The sequence below is a fragment of the Carcharodon carcharias genome, chromosome 10 (genome assembly GCF_017639515.1).
Source record: "Carcharodon carcharias isolate sCarCar2 chromosome 10, sCarCar2.pri, whole genome shotgun sequence".
NCBI classification, from domain to species: Eukaryota; Metazoa; Chordata; class Chondrichthyes; order Lamniformes; family Lamnidae; genus Carcharodon; species Carcharodon carcharias.
Window position 1 is genome coordinate 155514601 of NC_054476.1, and position 17571 is coordinate 155532171.

The window sequence follows — 17571 nt, forward strand, 5'->3', positions numbered from 1 at the left end:
TTAAGTATACACAGCCTACCTCATGCACTCTCCTTCTCAATTTTAAACCCTTCTAACGTATTAATTATCTCCTCTTTTACGATGACTTGAGTGGCATCTTCTTCCTTGGCAAAGACAGATGCAAAGTATTAATTTAACACCTCAGCTATTCCCCCTGACTCAACGTGTAAATCTCAAGCAGCCCTTCTCTTCTTTTTACCACCCTTTTACTATTTATATGACTATAGGAGACTTTGGGATTCCTTTTATGTTAGGTGCCCGTCTCTTTCCCTACTCTGTCTTTACTTCTCTTATTTACTTTTTCACTCCCCCTCTGAATCTTCTATATTCAGCATGGTTCTCCTTTGTATTATTCATCTGACATATAAGCACACTTTTCTCCTTGATCTTCATCTCTATCTCCTTTGTCATCCAGGGAGCTCTGGATTTGTTTGCCCTACCTTTCCCCTTCGAGGGAATAGACCTTGACTGTGCCCAATCTATCAATTATTTGCAAGTAGCCCATTGTTTAGCTACTGTTTTTCCTGCCAACAATTGAATCCAATTTATTCGGCCCAGATCCATTCTTACCCCATCGAAGTTGGCTTTCCATCAGTTAATTATTCTTACACTAGATTGTTCTTTGCCCTATTCCATAGCCAAAATATGTCCCCTATTAATATTTGATCCACTTGGCCCGCTTCATTCCCAAGAACTAGGTCCAGCAGTGCCTGCCTTCTTCTTGGACTGGAAACACACTGCTGTACAAAATTTTCCTGAAGACACTCTAGGAATTCTTGCCCCTCTCTGCCCTTTACACAACTACTATCTCAGTCTATATTTGGATTATTAAAGTCCGCCATTATAACTGCTCTATAATTCTTTCACCTGTCTGTAATTTCCTCTACATTAATTTGTTCCTCTACATTCTTTCCACTAGTTGGTGGCCTATAGTCTACACCGAACAATGTAATTGCAGCTTTTTTTTGTTCCTTAGCTCTAGCTGAATAGATTCTGTTCTTGATTCCTCTGGGGTATCCTTTCCCTCCAGCATTGCAATGCTCTCCTTAATCAATACCACCACTCCTCCCTATTTTCTTCCTTTCTTACCTTTCCTGAATACCTTGTATCTAGGAATATTTAACACCCAGTCCTGCCAGGTATATGATATAGCCATAACATCATATTTCCACATGTCAATCTGCGCCCTGTAACTTACCAATCTTATTAGCCACACTCCATGCATTCACATACATGCACGTCATCCCTGATTAGACTTCATTATTTTCTACCTTGCTCTAACCCCGCCTAATAACTTACAATTCCCTAGTCCAGTGCTATCGTCTCTCCCAGTATTCTGTGCACCTTGGTATTCCTCTCTGATATTTCCTTCTGGTTCCCACACCCTTGCCAAGTTAGTTTAAACCTCCACAACAGCACTTTCAAAATGCCCCACCCACAAGGAACACAGTCCCAGCTCTTCTTGAGAGCAATTAGGGATGGGCTTGCCAGTGATGCTTATATCCCATGAATAAATAAAAGAATATCCCGACTGCACCACTGCAGATCGAGCCAATAGAGCAGAGAGAGCTTTGCTTAAATTATAAGGAGTTGTGCACTGGTCCAGGTCTGCTGGTACGGATAAATGGTATACATTGGTTTGGGTCTCTTACTCAAAATCTCATAATGATAAAAACAAAAAAACTGCGGATGTTGGAAATCCAAAACAAAAACAGAATTACCTGGAAAAATTCAGCAGGTCTGGCAGCATCGGCGGAGAAGAAAAAAGAGTTGACGTTTTGAGTCCTCATGACCCTTCGACAGAACTTGAGTTCGAGTCCAAGAAAGAGTTGAAATATAAGCTGGTTTAAGGTGTGTGTGTGTGTGTATGGGGGGGGGCGGGGGGGGGGGGGGGGGGGGGGGGGGGAGAGAGAGAGAGAGAGAGAGAGAGAGAGAGAGAGAGAGAGAAGCGGAGGGGGGGTGGTGTGGTTGTAGGGACAAATAAGCAGTGATAGAAGCAGATCATCAACAGGTGTCACCAACAATAGAACAAAAGAACACATAGGTGTTAAAGTTGGTGATATTATCTAAACGAATGTGCTAATTAAGAATGGATGGTAGGGCACTCAAGGTATAGCTCTAGTGGGGGTGGGGAGAGCATAAAATATTTTAAAATACTTAAAAATAATGGAAATAGGTGGGAAAAGAAAAATCTATATAATTTATTGGAAAAAAAACTTTAGGTCTTGAGCTCTCTCCTCCATCCCCACCCCCTTTCTGTTTCCCCCTTCCTTTTGTTTTTTCCAATAAATTATATATATTTTTCTTTTCCCACCTATTTCCATTATTTTTAAATATTTTAAAATATTTTATGCTCTCCCCAGCCCCACTAGAGCTATACCTTGAGTGCCCTACCATCCATTCTTAATTAGCACATTCGTTTAGATAATATCACCAACTTTAACACCTATGTGTTCTTTTGTTCTATTGTCGGTGACATCTTTTGATGATCTGCTTCTATCACTGCTTGTTTGTCCCTACAACCACACCAACCCCCTCCACCTCTCTCTCTCTCTCTCTCCGCCGCCCCCCCCCCCACCCCACACACCTTAAACCAGCTTATATTTCAACTCTTTCTTGGACTCGAACTCAAGTTCTGTCGAAGGGTCATGAGGACTCGAAACATCAACTCTTTTCATCTCCGCCGATGCTGCCAGACCTGCTGAGTTTTTCCAGGTAATTCTATCTCATAATGATATTTGGCAAGAGAAGGAAATACAATTCTGCTGGAACAGAGGCAGATTATTAAAGGAGTAGGCGGCCCATATTATAGCTAACCTGGTAATACTCGTGAAGTCCTTATTGAACTCAGTTTGAGCAACAGGCATGTATAAGATCCATAACCCTATGTCACTGTCATTCATTGTGTGTGTGAGAGACGCACATAAATAATCAGCATTGCATGCAAGATCTAGAATTTAAAATATTCATAAATTGTATAAATACTGATGCTCTAACCAAGGCTGCTCAATCAAATTAGAGAAACACCAAATTTAATTTCTATTCTGATTAAATGTGCCCTTGTGCGTTTGCAGTTACTTGAACTTTTAAATTCAGTTGCTGTTCCTCCTTGCTCTCCCGGGGCACCCTGATCAATGACATCTACTTGTGAGGAATGGTTGAGATACATACACGTTTGCGACCCATGATAAGCTAGTATGAAGCAGTTGTGTTTAAAATCCAGTTAAGTGGTCAGTGGTGGTGATTCTGGTGTGTATTTAGCTTGTGAGTTTACTTCCAAATGGAACAGTCAGTCTCATGAAGAACCCAAGACTTTGGTTGAGCAAACCAAGCTTTTTCTACAACTTCCTTGCTTATTCCGGAGGCAGAACTGTTAAGTATTGCAAAATAAAAATGCCTGTTCATAGTTCAGACTTGAATGCAGATTCCACAATCCTGTCATTAATTTCTCTCTCAAGCCTCATCCCACTGTGCATCTTCTCAAAGGCTATGTAATATGAGTGTTGAAAAACACACTGGATGCCTCAGTTAGTGATCCCACTACCATACAGTGCAGGAAGGTCCCATCTGCAATTCCTAATGTGTGCGTGTGTTAGATAGCTAATCTCAACCACACAACAATAGACCCTCAGAGCCCATGACCAGGGAGGGTACAATCCCATTCCTAACTGCTATCCGGAGACCATTTGTGAACACTGAGTGCAAGTCAAATTGAACTTGATTCTAGTGGGTCACGGTGATATGTTCCCCTCCCCATATTGTCTGAGCTCCCAAAGGAATACTGGCAACTCAGATGAAGTACTGGCAGCTGCAATTGCATCCCAGAACAGGGCAGAAGGAGAAAAACAAAGCAAAAATTGGGAGGAAAATTCAGTTGATGATTTTCGTTGACCACAGATGGAAACAGATAAAAGGTGATTTGAATATAAAAGAGCTTTGTATGGTCAACCATTGTGCCCATTCTATAAACTCCACTTTAGGGTTCCATGGTGACTTGTGGTAGAAATGCTAGGTTCTAATGTAGGATAAAGAACTGAAATATGAGGGTAAATTTTGAGACACGCTGCGCTGCTGTAATCTTTACCCTAATATTTAATGCACTTTATTCCAATAGATGAACAATCATGAGTAGTGGGCTTGTGATCTTCTGCTATGTGCTGGCTCCAGGTAACGCCCTGCAAGTGATGCAAGGTTTCGCAAAATTTACCCTCTGGTTTTATGTTCATTTCTATACATTTCTCCATTTTATTTTGGTGGGGCATTGTGTTAATCAAGACAAAGGATATTAAAACTGAGACATGGAATGTCTTCCTGTGTCTGCATCAACCAAGCAACATGCAGCACAACCAAGTGGAAGACAACCTTCCCTCTGCTGCAACATGTACCTCAAACTCAATGTCAGAAGAGCACAAGTGACACAAGTATTTCCCTCTTTGGGCATTCATATCTGGCTGATAGAGTCTGCAAATCTCACCAAATTAGGGGCAGTTTTGTGCTACATACAAATTCTCAGGAGTGAGCAAAGATAACTGAAACCAGGTCGTAGAGACAACACGTTTGGTATTCTAAAATACAGGGAGGAGCTAAATTTCACTTTGTGAGATAGTGTGAAATGAGTGCCAGCAGACCTGTGGTCCATCTTACATCTCTCCCTATTTCTTTCACTGTTAACTTCAAATTTTTAGGCAGTGAGTCATTATGCTCTGGAATGCAGACTGTGTCTGTTACCAATGCCACGCATGTGCTGCTCTAGTATTTAACTCCATAATGTAATTGCGAGTGACAGGGTAGGCAGCAACCAGGACCAAAGATGGCGCTGCTCATATCATCACAACTGTGTTTTTGGCGGTGTCCTTGAATTCTTATTTGAAACAGATTAGCTGGAGAGCCTGTCACTCACGGAGGGGTAGTCAATTTTCCAGGTCGGTGCCCTAGTCGGAATCAAGCCTCAGGACATGCGTTTGATCCAAGCTGGAGTCAGTGGGGGGGATTACAGAAGAGGGGGTTGAGGGCGTGAGGGGGCAGATAAGGGTGGGGCTGTAAGGATGAGGAAAGGGATGGGAGTGAAGGAAGAGGGATGAGGAGAGAAGGTGGAGGGTGGGGTGAGGAGGGGGAGAAGTGGGTTGGGGATGAGGATTTTACCTGGAAGCCTTGTTTTGTTCTAATCGTAGGCCTGTAAAAGAAATCCCCAATAATCACTTACTAATCAATTCAAAAGCAGGGATATAAGCTTTCCAACAATGTCACTGATGCATATGGCTGAGGGGTACTGACAGGTTGGGTGCAATGGAGTGATGTCGTTGGATTTCTGCACATATGCAAACCAGTGCTCACAAGCAGAAGGCTATCAGCAGCCATCTTTCATTGGCGAGAGACACAGAGTGGAATGCACAAGCTGAAAGGGCGGTGGAAGCAGATACATCAGTAAGTTTCAAACGGGAATTGGACATACAATTAAAGGGAAAATGTTGCAGGGATATGGGGAAAGAACAGTCAGGGAGGCTAATTGGACAGCTCTTTCAAGGCGACAGACAGGCTGGTCAAATTACCTCTTTCTGTGCTGTATGATTGTGTAATGTGTTCCTCTGCCAATTAAATTCCTTTCCCATTCACTTTGAAGCAGAGTTTTTGATCACTGTGCTATATTTTACTTCTATAAGTGTTAAATATAATTTGCTATTTGGCTGCTCAATTGCAAAATAGATACAAATCTTGTGGTGAATTTGTTGTTGCATGCTCTAACCGTACAGCTCTTCCTATTGTCCTGGCAGCAGCAAATGTCACTGGCTTACAGTGAATTTTGATATCCCAATCACTAATGTAAATTAATAGCAATAGTGTTCAAACACCAAATCCCAAAAGATTCTACCTAACACTTTGCCCATTTGACATTACTCCTTGCATGAGCATTTTAAAGACTCTCTTCTTATCTAGGCCCATGCTCCATCCTTTGATTTTCTGGCTTTTAATGCAACTAGAAATCTTTTCCATTGTCAAAGTTGTCTGACAATCCAAACAAAACATATCAGAGATTCCCACTATTCTCTTTATCTGCAGCAACTACAAAGTAATCAAAGACGGGATTTTCTCCTTCTACCTCCATACTGGGTGCTTTGACTAAAGTTAATGCTAAACTGAATAGTTTCTTTTAGAGTCATAGAGGTTTACAGGACAGAAAAAGGCCCTTCGGCCCATTGAGTCTGCACCAGTCAAACAAGTACCTAACTATTCCAATCCCATTTTCCAGCAGTAGGCCCTTAGCCTTGTATGCCATGGCATCGCAAGTGCACATCCAAATACTTCTTAAATGTTATGAGGGTTTCTGCCTCTATCACCCTTTCAGGCAGTGAGTTCCAGATTCCCACCACCCTTTGGGTGAAAAAATTCTTCCTCACATCCCGTATAAACCTCCTGCCCCTTAGCTTAAATCTATACGCCCTGGTTATTGATACCTCCATCAATGGGAAAATTTCCTTCCTGTCTACCCTATCTATGCCCCTCAATTTTATACACCTCAATCATGTCCCCCCTCAATCTCCTCTGCTCCAGGGAGAATAACCCCAGTCTATCCAATCTCTCCTCATAACTAAAACTCTCCAGCCCAGGCAACATCCTGGCAAATCTCCTTTGCACTCTCTCCAGTGCAATCACATCCTTCCTATAATGCAGATTCCAGAACTGCACACAATACTCTAGCCGGTTATACAGCGTTTTATACAGTTCCAGCATAACCTCCCTGCTCTTATATTCTATGCCTCAGCTAATAAAGGCAAGTATCCCATTGGCATTCTTAACCACCATATCTACCTGTCCCACTACCTTAAAGGACCAGTGGACATGGACACCAACGTCCCTCTGATCCTCGGTACTTCCCAGGGTCCTACCGTTCATCGTGTATTCCCGTGCCTTGTTTGTCCTGCCCAAGTGCATCACCTCACACTTATCTGGATTAAATTCCATTTGTCACTGATCAGCCCATCTGACCACCAGTTTCTCTATATCCTCCTGTAATCTAAGGCACTCCTCCTCACTATTTACCAACCCACCAATTTTCGTGTCATCCGCGAATTTACTGATAAACCCTCCTGCTTTCAAGTCTAAATTGTTTATATATACCACAGTACCTGGGGCAGAATTTTGAGGCAGGCATTGGGCAGGCACAGTGGGGGGCCTGGGAGCAGCAGGGAAATGGCCCACTGCCCCCTATCAGTCCCCCACCCAATTAATGGCCAGCCAGCGTGAAAGGCGCACTGAAAGGCTCAGCGCTGCTGAGGTGGGGGTGGGAGCAGGGTGGGCGCTGAAGTCAGCGCAGGCACAGGGGAGCGCACAATGAAAGCTCCTTGAAGGCAGAGAACTGCCTCAGGGAGCTGAAGAATTTAAAACCATCAAATAAATGTTTTAAAATGCAGAAAAAAAACATCCACACATTGGACTCATTCAGCTAAACATATAGAATATAAAAATTCTGCCCAAACATTTTCATTTATTAAAATTAATATTGGAAACCTCATCCCGCCCTTGGACGAGGTTCCCTCAAAAATCCAAAGGTCGCCTGGCCGATTCACCCGCCTACCAACCGTAATGTTGGATGGGCAGCGAAAAACCCAGGTTAATTAATACATTAATGGCCTTAATAGGCCTATTAATTGGTCGGCAGGTGCACTGCCGACTCTCAAGTGTACTCGCTGACCGAAATATTGCGCGAGTGCACAATGACATCGAGACATTTGCCCGACATCATCCCGCATTATTTTATGCTCGGGTGTGTCGGGCGGGTGCCCGCACCCCAGGTGAAAAATCCTGCCCCTGGTGTTGGTGTTCAGCTATTGAGCCTATACCTTTCATTCATTAAGCACTGCTGATTTATGCCTTTCATTCAGTAAGCTCCTCTGCCCTCTACCCTCTAGGACTTTGGGTGTATGACAAACCTCAGTTAGCAAGTTTAATAATTAACAATTTTATCTTTTTTTTTATATTCAATGGCATTCTTACCTTTCAGAATCCTAACTATTCTCTAACCTTAATGATAGTGGTGGATTATCAATCAATAAACCAGCAGAGATTATGTCGTAATTGTTGATGGCTTGCAGAAAGGCATGAGCATCAATTGCTTAGATGTGGGCAAAGAAAACTTCTAAGGACATAAGAACCAGGAGTAGGTGTAGGCCACACGGCCACTTGTGCCTGTCTCATCATTTAACAAGATCGTGTCTGACCTTCAACCTCAATTCCACTTCCCTGCCAGATCTGCCATATATATCCCTTGATTCCCTTCGAGTCCAAGGGCAGGATTTTCTGTTAATTAAGGCCCGCCCAGCAATGACGTCCACCGGGAAGCACTATGAGGGCGGAGGGGAGGTGGGATTCCTCAAATGCGAGAGTGCGCACATCTCCCTGAGGCTAAGTGCTGCCTCAGGGAGATCGCTGACAGTTGTAAAAACATTAAAGGTAGAAAAACAAAATCCCTTAACATGTCCCCCTCATGTGACAATGTCACACGAGATGGGAAATGTTCATAAATTACAATAAAACTTTAATAAACTTAAGGTTGGACGGGCAGGTCCTTTAATTGTTTTAATGATCCTGTCAATGGCCTCAATTGGCCATTGACGGGTCAGCGGGCGTGCAGCTGATTTTGCTGTGGCCCCACCTTCCTGAAAATTTAAATGGGGTGCGGTGATGTCAGGGGTTCCCCCAACATCATCCTGCGTCATTTTACACATCGATGAGTGGGGCCTGCTCCCTGCTCACCGACAGCAAAATTCAGCCCCAAAGATCTAGTGATCTCAGCCTTGAATATACCCAATGACTGACCTTCCTTGGCTCTCTGGGGTGGAAAGTTCCATAATTCCAATTTCTAAAGCCTCCGTGGGAAGAAATTTCTTATCATCTCAGCTCTAAACATTCAACCCTCATCCTGGGACTATGCTCCAGCCAGGAGAAACATCCCCTCCTTACCAATTACCTAATTTACATAAATACACCCATATGTAATAATCAAACAGGGTCATTTTCAGCTTTAACCTGGTGGAGCTGAACACCTGTCTGCTCTAGAACCCACCCCATATGCAACCCATTGATTTCAATGGAGCGAAAATCAGACAGTTTTTTTTTAAAACAGTCGGGAGGTACTGCCTGCTGGATTATCACTAGGCACTGAAGTTGAAAGTTATCCACGTACTGCAGGCCCAACAGTCTGTCAGTGTTTTTCATCATGTAAGCAACTCTCATCTAATCCTATTTCCTTTCCTTTCAATATTCATACTTTTCAAGCAACTAGTTCAATCCCTTTCAAAAAGATTTATCGACACTGCTTCAACTGTGGTTTGTGACAGATAACCCATATTCTAAAATACCCTGTGTGAAGAATCTCCCAAATCCTCTTGCTACATTTTCACTAGTCACTGGAAACAGTTCCATCTTTATAAGACAGCTATAGATGGGTGTACAAATCTAGCAGCATTTAGTCACACTTTCCACCTCGAAATTCAGAGTCAAAAGTAAATTTGACGAGGAAACGAGCCAGTCATGTTCTGCTTATTTCTTCTGACCCAGAACCAGGGATTCACAAACAATTGCCATTTAGCAAAGAGCACCAACCTCTGCAAGGTTGTGTTTGTTTTTACAGCAATCGGATTCAGTTGCTCACAAACAGGTTGGTTTAAAAGCACCACTTTTGCAGCACTGCAATACAGTGTGCACACACCACATGACACTGCTATCCTCATAAACGCTGGATCCGCCCGTTACTGTGAGGAATACTGTGGGCTAGAACTCGCATTGTAACAGATGTTTTGGGAGTGATTTCCAGACAGCTATCTCATGTCATATAAGGCTTATATCAACAGGCGCCAGCTTGGTGACTTACAGTGCCATATGGAGCCCTTGATAAAATTACTGTCTGACAATCTCTTCCTTGGTATATCTCCATAACTCTGCAATCGCGCAGAGCCACCTGTAAGGCGATCTTAACACGTCTGTGCATATCTTTCCTTCATCTGGCGCTCTTAATAAAGCCACGTACAGTTAAGTACTCCTTACCTGAGGTTTTCCGCCGTGAAGGCTCGGTTCAAATCACAGTCCACATAGCGGGTGCATCGCTGCACAGCGGCCGGATTGCTCAGGAAGGGCTGCACCTCCAAAGTCGAGCGCTGGATCTCCGATCTGTCCTTAAGCCAGTGTCTGACTAAAAATACCCCTGACAGCTCATTGCCGTGGGTGCCACCGAACACAGCGATCCTGCGGATTGCAGGCAGACAGGCAACCCCGGCGGAAGCCATGGCTCTTGTCAAAAACAAAACTCTTGCAATGCGAACACTTTTTTTTAAAAAAAAACTTTGGACGGAAGTGAAACTTGGATCGTTTCTAGTGAGGGCCAACTAACTTGCCAAAGATCGACCTCATTTCATTTCTGCTGAAATAACGAATCGGTTAGAGTGCATTGATGTCAACTCACAGTCAGAGAATTGTAAGGCGTTCTGCACTGATATAGCGACCTTATTAAACTTATGGGCGTTTCCCGACACGCCCTGATAATGAATATGGATAGATTAACTTTCCAAGTTATCCAGACTGATAATTGGTAAGTGTCCGACAAGGCGCCCTGCACATTGAAGATATCTGATAAAATTGCTTTCAATACTTCATTAATGGAGTGCAGCTAAATGGTATACCCTACCTATACTACCCGTATAGTGGTTATGGCACTGGACTGGTAATCCAGAGACATAAATTCAAATTTCATTCTAGCAGTTTAATTAACTGAATTTAACTTCCCTAAATTAATCTGAAATTTAAAAAAAGCTAGTATCAGTCATGATGACCACGAAACTACTGGACTATCATAAGAATCCAGCTGGTTCACTAATGTCCTTTAGGAAGGGAAATCTTCCATCCTTACCCAGCCTGGCCTATGTGTGACTCCAGACCCACAGCAATGTGGTTGCCCTTTAACTACACTCTAAAATGGCTTGGCAAGCTTGTCAAAACCACTACCAAATACAAATTTTGACCTCATGGACAGCAGTAGTTCTAGAAGGCAGCTCACCACCCCTTTCTCAAAGGCAGTTAGGGGACTGAGCAATAAATACTGGCCTTGCCAGCAACTGAAAATTTACTGCAAATGAAAAAAATGAAACTGATAGGAACTATTGCGCTTTACTTTCCCCGGTGAGTTAACGATATTATAAACGGAATAGGGAGCTCTCTATGTCTTTTCTCCTTAAACTCCTCTCACTTCCTCCAAATAAAAGGTGTGGCTATGGGTACCCGCATGGGCCCCAGTTATGCCTGTCTCTTTATGAGGTATGTGGAACATTCCTTGTTCCAGTCCTACTCCGGCCCCCTCCCACAACTCTTTCTCCAGTACATGGATGATTGCTTTGGTGCTGCTTCATACTCTCATCTGGACCTGAAAAAATTTATTAATTTTGCTTCCAATTTCCACCCCTCCATCATTTTCACATGGTCCATCTCTGACACTTCCCTTCCCTTCCTTGACCTCTCTGTCTCAATTTCTGGTGATAGACTGTCCACCAATATCCATTACAAGCCTACTGACTCCCACAGATAACTCGACTACAGCTCCTCACACCCCACTTCCTTTAAGGACTCCATCCCATTCTCTCAGTTCCTTCGCCTCCATCGCATCTGTTTTGATGATGTCACTTTCAAAAACAGTTCCTCTGACATGTCTTCCTTCTTCCTTAATCGAGGTTTCCCACCCACGGTCGTTGACAGGGCCCTCAAACGTGTCCGGCCCATCTCCCGTGCATCCGCCCTCACGCCTTCCTCTCCCTCCCAAAAACATGATAGGGTCCCTCTTGTCCTCACTTATCACCCCACCAGCCTCCACATTCAAAGGACCATCCTCCTCCATTTCAGCCAACTCCAGCATGATGCCACCACCAAACACATCTTCCCTTCAACCCCCTCCCCCCCGGCGACATTCCGCAGGGATCGTTCCCTCTGGGACACCCTGGTCCACTCCTCCATCACCCCCTACACCTCAACCCCTTCCCATGGCACCTTCCCATGCAACTGCAGAAGGTGCAACACCTGACCCTTTACTTCCCCTCTCCTCCCCATCCAAGGACCCAAACACTCCCTTCGAGTGAAGCAACATTTCACTTGCACTTCCCTCAATTTAGTCTACTGAATTCGTTGCTCCCAATGCGGTTTCCTCTACAATGGATAGACCAAATGCAGACTGAGTGACCGCTTTGCAGAATACCTTTGGTCTGTCCACAAGCATGACCCAGACCTCCCTGTCGCTTGCCATTTCAACACTGCACCCTGCTCTCATGCCCACATGTCCGTCCTTGGCTTGCTGCATTGCTCCAGCGGTTCTCAACACAAACTGGAGGAACAGCACCTCATCTTCCGACTAGGCACTTTACAGTCTTCCAGGCTGAATATTGAGTTCAACAATTTTAGATCAAGAACTCTCTCCTCCATCCCCACCCCCTTTCCGATCCCCCTTTTTTCCCCCAATAATTTATATAGATTTTCCTTTTCCCACCTATTTCCATTATTTGTAAATGTATTTCCATCCATTGTTTTATCTCTACCTTTTAGCCTTTTTAGATTCCTTCCCCTCATCCCACCCCCGCTAGGGCTATCTGTACCTTGCTCATCCTGCTTTCTGCCCTTAATTAGCACATTGCTTAGATAATATCACCACCTTCAACACCTCTTTGTCCTTTTGTCTATGACATCTTTTGGCAATCTCTACCTATTACTGGCCCTCTATTCAGCTCTACTTATCCCACCCCCCCCCCCCCCCCCTTAAACCAGCTTATATTTCACCTCTCTTCTATTTTTACTTAGTTCTGTTGAAGAGTCCTACGGACTCGAAACGTTAACTGTGTTCCTCTCTGCAGATGCTGCCAGACCTGCTGAGTTTTTCCAGGCATTTTTATTTTTATTTTTGTTTTGGATTTCTAGCATCCGCAGTATTTTGCTTTTATCTCTTTATGTCTTAATTGCCCAATAGGAAGGCCCTCTTACAGGGATGGAGGACAAAAGGGAGAGAAATTCTGTTAAGGGGAGGAGGCATTTATGTCTTTATTGTTTACAGGAGGAAGCATTTACTCTCAGGGTTTTGTTCTCACTACCGGAGTAAAGCCTCCAACTCACCTTTGTTATTGTCATGAGGGTGCCACTAGTTATGAATATGAGCAATAAATTACATATCTGATATTAAATTTTATTTCTAAGCTTTTTGTTATTTATTTTCTAATTTAACTTCATAAAAGTTGATTTTCCATGGTACCTTCAAACAAACATAAGTTAGAATTGAAAGAAATTGGAAGGTTTCAAAGGGAAACTTTAAAAGGTACTTATTCCTGTTCTATGGAGCACTTCTCTTCTCTAAAGTAGACCCTTTTTGTTGACTAGAAAAACAGTTTTGTTTTTTTCTGGTGGTACCATCCACTCCAGTTAGACATTTTCCTTGGATGAAGATGTGAAGCATTACTCAGGGGTACAGTAACCAAATTTAGGATCCTTTCAAGTACTGGCCCAACTCTTGTGTGTATTCCCAGGTAAGTTGGAGGGAGACTATGGCTGTAGCTACAGGACTTGAAACCTTACCATCTTGAACTAAATTTTTAAAAATCGCTTTTTTTTCTTCATGTGATAGGTTCATCCATATTCAACAAACCACCTGACTATCACTTCCCCCAAAGCTACTTAACAGTTATTTCTTAGATCCACTTACCTCACATGATCTCTCAGCCCGATCACTTGAGAGCAAGAAGTCAGCTTTTGCAATACAAGTCTGCGCTGCAGCAGCTGACTTGTTGCCCCATTGTAGACAAGCACAAACATTTGTCACAAGAGTTGCAGGTGGGTAACATAGTTGTAAGCTGTTTAATAAAACATTATACAATGAATGCAAAAATTTACATAACAGGAAAATGTTACAATAGTTGTTTTTGTTATTTGTTTTCCCTTAAGGAGCTAAATTCATTAAATTTCTGGCCAAAATTTATAGATACACTGACCCACTTCCCATTTGTTCATTGTCAAAACAATGCGACCATTCTATTAGTTATTGTACAATGTTGTGGTACAAAGTGGCTTAGGTTAATGGTTTCTTCTAAATGGAACTGCACACACCTTATGTACTATGAAAATATGGTACATTAAATCTAGGTACAAGCATAAAAGTGTAAAAATAATTTTCAAAACTTACTATTTAATTAGAATCATAGAATGGTTACAGCACAGAAGGAGACTAATCAGCCTGTCATGTCTGTGCCAGCTCTCTGCAAGAGTAAACCACCCAGTCCTATTCCTCTCTATAGCCATGCAAACGTTGTCTCTTCAGGTGACTATTCAATTCTCTTTTAAAAGCCATGATTGAATCTGTTTCCACCGCACTCTCAAACAATGCATTCCAGATCCTAACCACTTGCAGTCTTAAAACAATTTTCCTCACGCCGCTGTTGCTTCTTTTGCCAATCACCTTAATCAATGTCCCCTGGTTCTTGTTCCTTACACCAATGTGAACAGTTTCTTCTGACCTGTCCAAATCCTGCATGATTCTGAATACATCTATACAATCACCTCTCAACTTTCTCTTCTCCAAGGAGAACAGCCCCAACTTCTCCAATTTATTTAAGTAACTGTGGTTCCAGGGATGAGGAACTTTTCTCTTGAATCTTTTCATCACCCTCTCCAATTTCTTCAATCCTCCCTAAAGTACGGCACCCAGACCTGGATACAATAGTCCAATTGAGGCCAAACCAGTGTTTTATACATGTTTATCACAACTTCCTTGCTTTTGTAATCTATGCCCCTATTTATAAAGCCCAGGATCCCATATGCTTTATTAACCACTTTCCCAACCTGTCCTACTACCTTTAATGATTTATGCACAAACATGCCCAGGTCTCTCTGCTTCTGATCTGCACCCTTTTAGAATTATACCCATTGTGCCTTTCATCATTCTTCCTACTGAAATGAATCACTTTAGATTTTTCTGCATTAAATTTCACCTGCCACTTGTCCACTCATTCCACCAATCTGTCTATGTCCTCTTGGTGTTTATCACTATCCTCCTCACAGTTCACCATACTTCCAAGTCTTGTGTTATCCACAAGTGTTGAAATTGTGCTTCTCATAGCCAAGTCTAGATCATTAATGTATATCAAGACAAATAGGAGTCCTAAGACTGACCACTGAGGAACTCCACTATAAACCTTCCTCTGGTCCGAAAAACTTTCACCACTACTGTTTGCTGTCACTCAACCAATTTCGTATCCATGCTTCTACTGTCCTTTTTATTTCATGAGCTCTAATTTTCCTCAAAAACCTGTTATGTGGCACTTAATTAGTACATAAAAATGTGTACTATTATAAATCATTTGAATTATCAGTTCTTAATTGGCATTGGTGTAAATTCAATCGATCAATCTCAGCGTTAGTTTCATAATGCTGACATTTAAAACATATCCAGGAACCTGCATTATTTAGGGGATAGCAATACCGTTTCCCTTTGCTGAAACTATAAGAAAGGACTTGCATTTATGAAATAACTTATCTTTCAGAAATGTTCTGTGGCAATTCACATTCAGTGAACTGGAGTGTTGTTAATTGAGCATGCCAATAGAGGTGTGTGTTTATAGAGGCAGAGTAAAATAATACCCTTCAGCAGTAGTCAAAAATCCTATAGATGTGTGCACATCAAACATGCTAGCTCCAAACAGTAATTTGGGAATAAAAACAAAAAACTGCGGATGCTGGAAATCCAAAACATAAACAGAATTACCTGGGAAAACTCAGGAGGTCTGGCAGCATCGGCAGAGAAGAAAGGAGTTGACGTTTCGAGTCCTCATGACCCTTCTGCTGAAGGGTCATGAGGACTCGAAATGTCAACTCTTTTCTTCTCTGCCGATGCTGCCAGACCTGCTGAGTTTTTCCAGGTAATTCTGTTTTTGTTTAGTAATTTGGGAAGATTGTGTCTGGGGTTTAGGTTTGTGGAGATGGCCTGAATTTGTCACCTCTCTTTCCCTTATCTTCTTTCTTTATAAGAGTTGGATGCACTAGCATTATAATATACTTGTTCCAGTGGTATGCTGGTACAAAATCATGCCTGATCTGTATAGTAGTCCAATTAACACTGGCATAATCAAATTTTATGACTGTATCAAGGTGAATATGATACCAAAAGCTTGAATACAATAGGAGACAGTGTAAATTGGTGGGGGACTCATGACCTGAATGCGTCTGCTCCATGTCAACTGATACAGCCCTTCACCTCACAGTCAGCACTTTTCCTTTTAGCTCCTGTTGGCTCCAGTCACCACCCACCTATATACTGACATGTACATTGGATACAACAGCCAACATATGGAAGAAAACATACAACTTATGCCTTAGTTGATATATGAAGATAATTCACATTTGGCTGTGGATCTGCAGGGTACTATAAAAAGGGTTACTGCATGACAAACATATGTATACATGTAATAAAAACAGAAAATGCGGGAAAAACTCAGCAGGTCTGACAGCATCTGTGGAGAGAGAAACAGAGTTAATGTTTTGAGTCTGTATGACCCTTCTTCTGGGTACGTATGTTTACATGTGCTTACTGAGTTTAATTATGGCAACAAATTTCAGCATAAAGGAGGTATGGCCTCAGAATAGCTGGATAATTTTTATAACTTTTAAATTCTTTTATTTTTACATGCTGGCCCAGAATTTGCTGGAAAAAAGTGAGTCCAATGCACAGGCATTAATAGTGTGTAAGTTATCCAGCAATTTGTGGTGAGGAAGAGATACACTGGGAGTTATGAATCACCGCAAATCTATGGACAACTTGCACCACCCTGCTATTAGCTTGGTGAAAACTGTAGCTTGCCATCAACATCCATGTTTCAAGAAATTGTACATAATAAGTATGAATTAAACTTGCCGCAAGAGGTTCAAACTGTTATTTAGTAGCTGGTACTTACCATTAAAAACGAATGTTTATATTCCTGCAATGTTGCCCAACCTCTCCAGCCCAAAAACAGAATACTTGAAACTGTCTCATTCTTTCAGGTAGTAAGTAAATTGTTAATAATAAATTTTAAAAATTTATAACAACATTTTAAATTCTCTTCTTTTCCCTCACTTTTAATCCAATTTTTTTCTTTCCCTTTCTTTATTTTTATTTCTGTATCTAATTTGACACTAATTCCTTTTCCATCATTCTTCTATTTCTTTCTCTATCATTAAGTCTAATTGATTAAGCAGATGGACTGCTGCTCCTGTCATTCCCCAAGTCCCAGATGCCCGTTTGACATTGCTACACCATTATTAGCTTGCATTTCCAACAATCTGCAGTGCAAAATGCTTTTGAGCTGAAGGGTGAGGGAAAAAGTATAATGTCAGGGGCAAACTGTGAGATGTTCCACTCCGGCTAGTTCAGGCCAATGTGTGGAAGGCAGGAAAGCAAAATAGACTTTTGTCATTTCACATCTATAAAGTAGAATTTATTCAACGTATGAACAAAAGCAGCACAACCAGGATTACATTCTCACAAGCCGCTGCTAACTTAAAGTTAATTCACAAAGTTTGGAC

At 42.2% G+C, this 17571-nt stretch overlaps 1 protein-coding gene across 1 annotated transcript in view; it reads right to left on the reverse strand.

Moving 5' to 3' along the window:
* The window catches only part of aspa (aspartoacylase), a 30859-nt gene extending 20418 nt beyond the window's left edge, over positions 1-10441 (reverse strand). The window contains exon 1 of the mRNA XM_041196748.1: positions 10042-10441. Within this exon, the coding sequence (XP_041052682.1) occupies positions 10042-10280 (239 nt within the window). The 5' untranslated portion in view covers positions 10281-10441. The remainder of the gene's footprint in view (positions 1-10041) is intronic.
* Positions 10442-17571: the final 7130 nt, after the last annotated feature.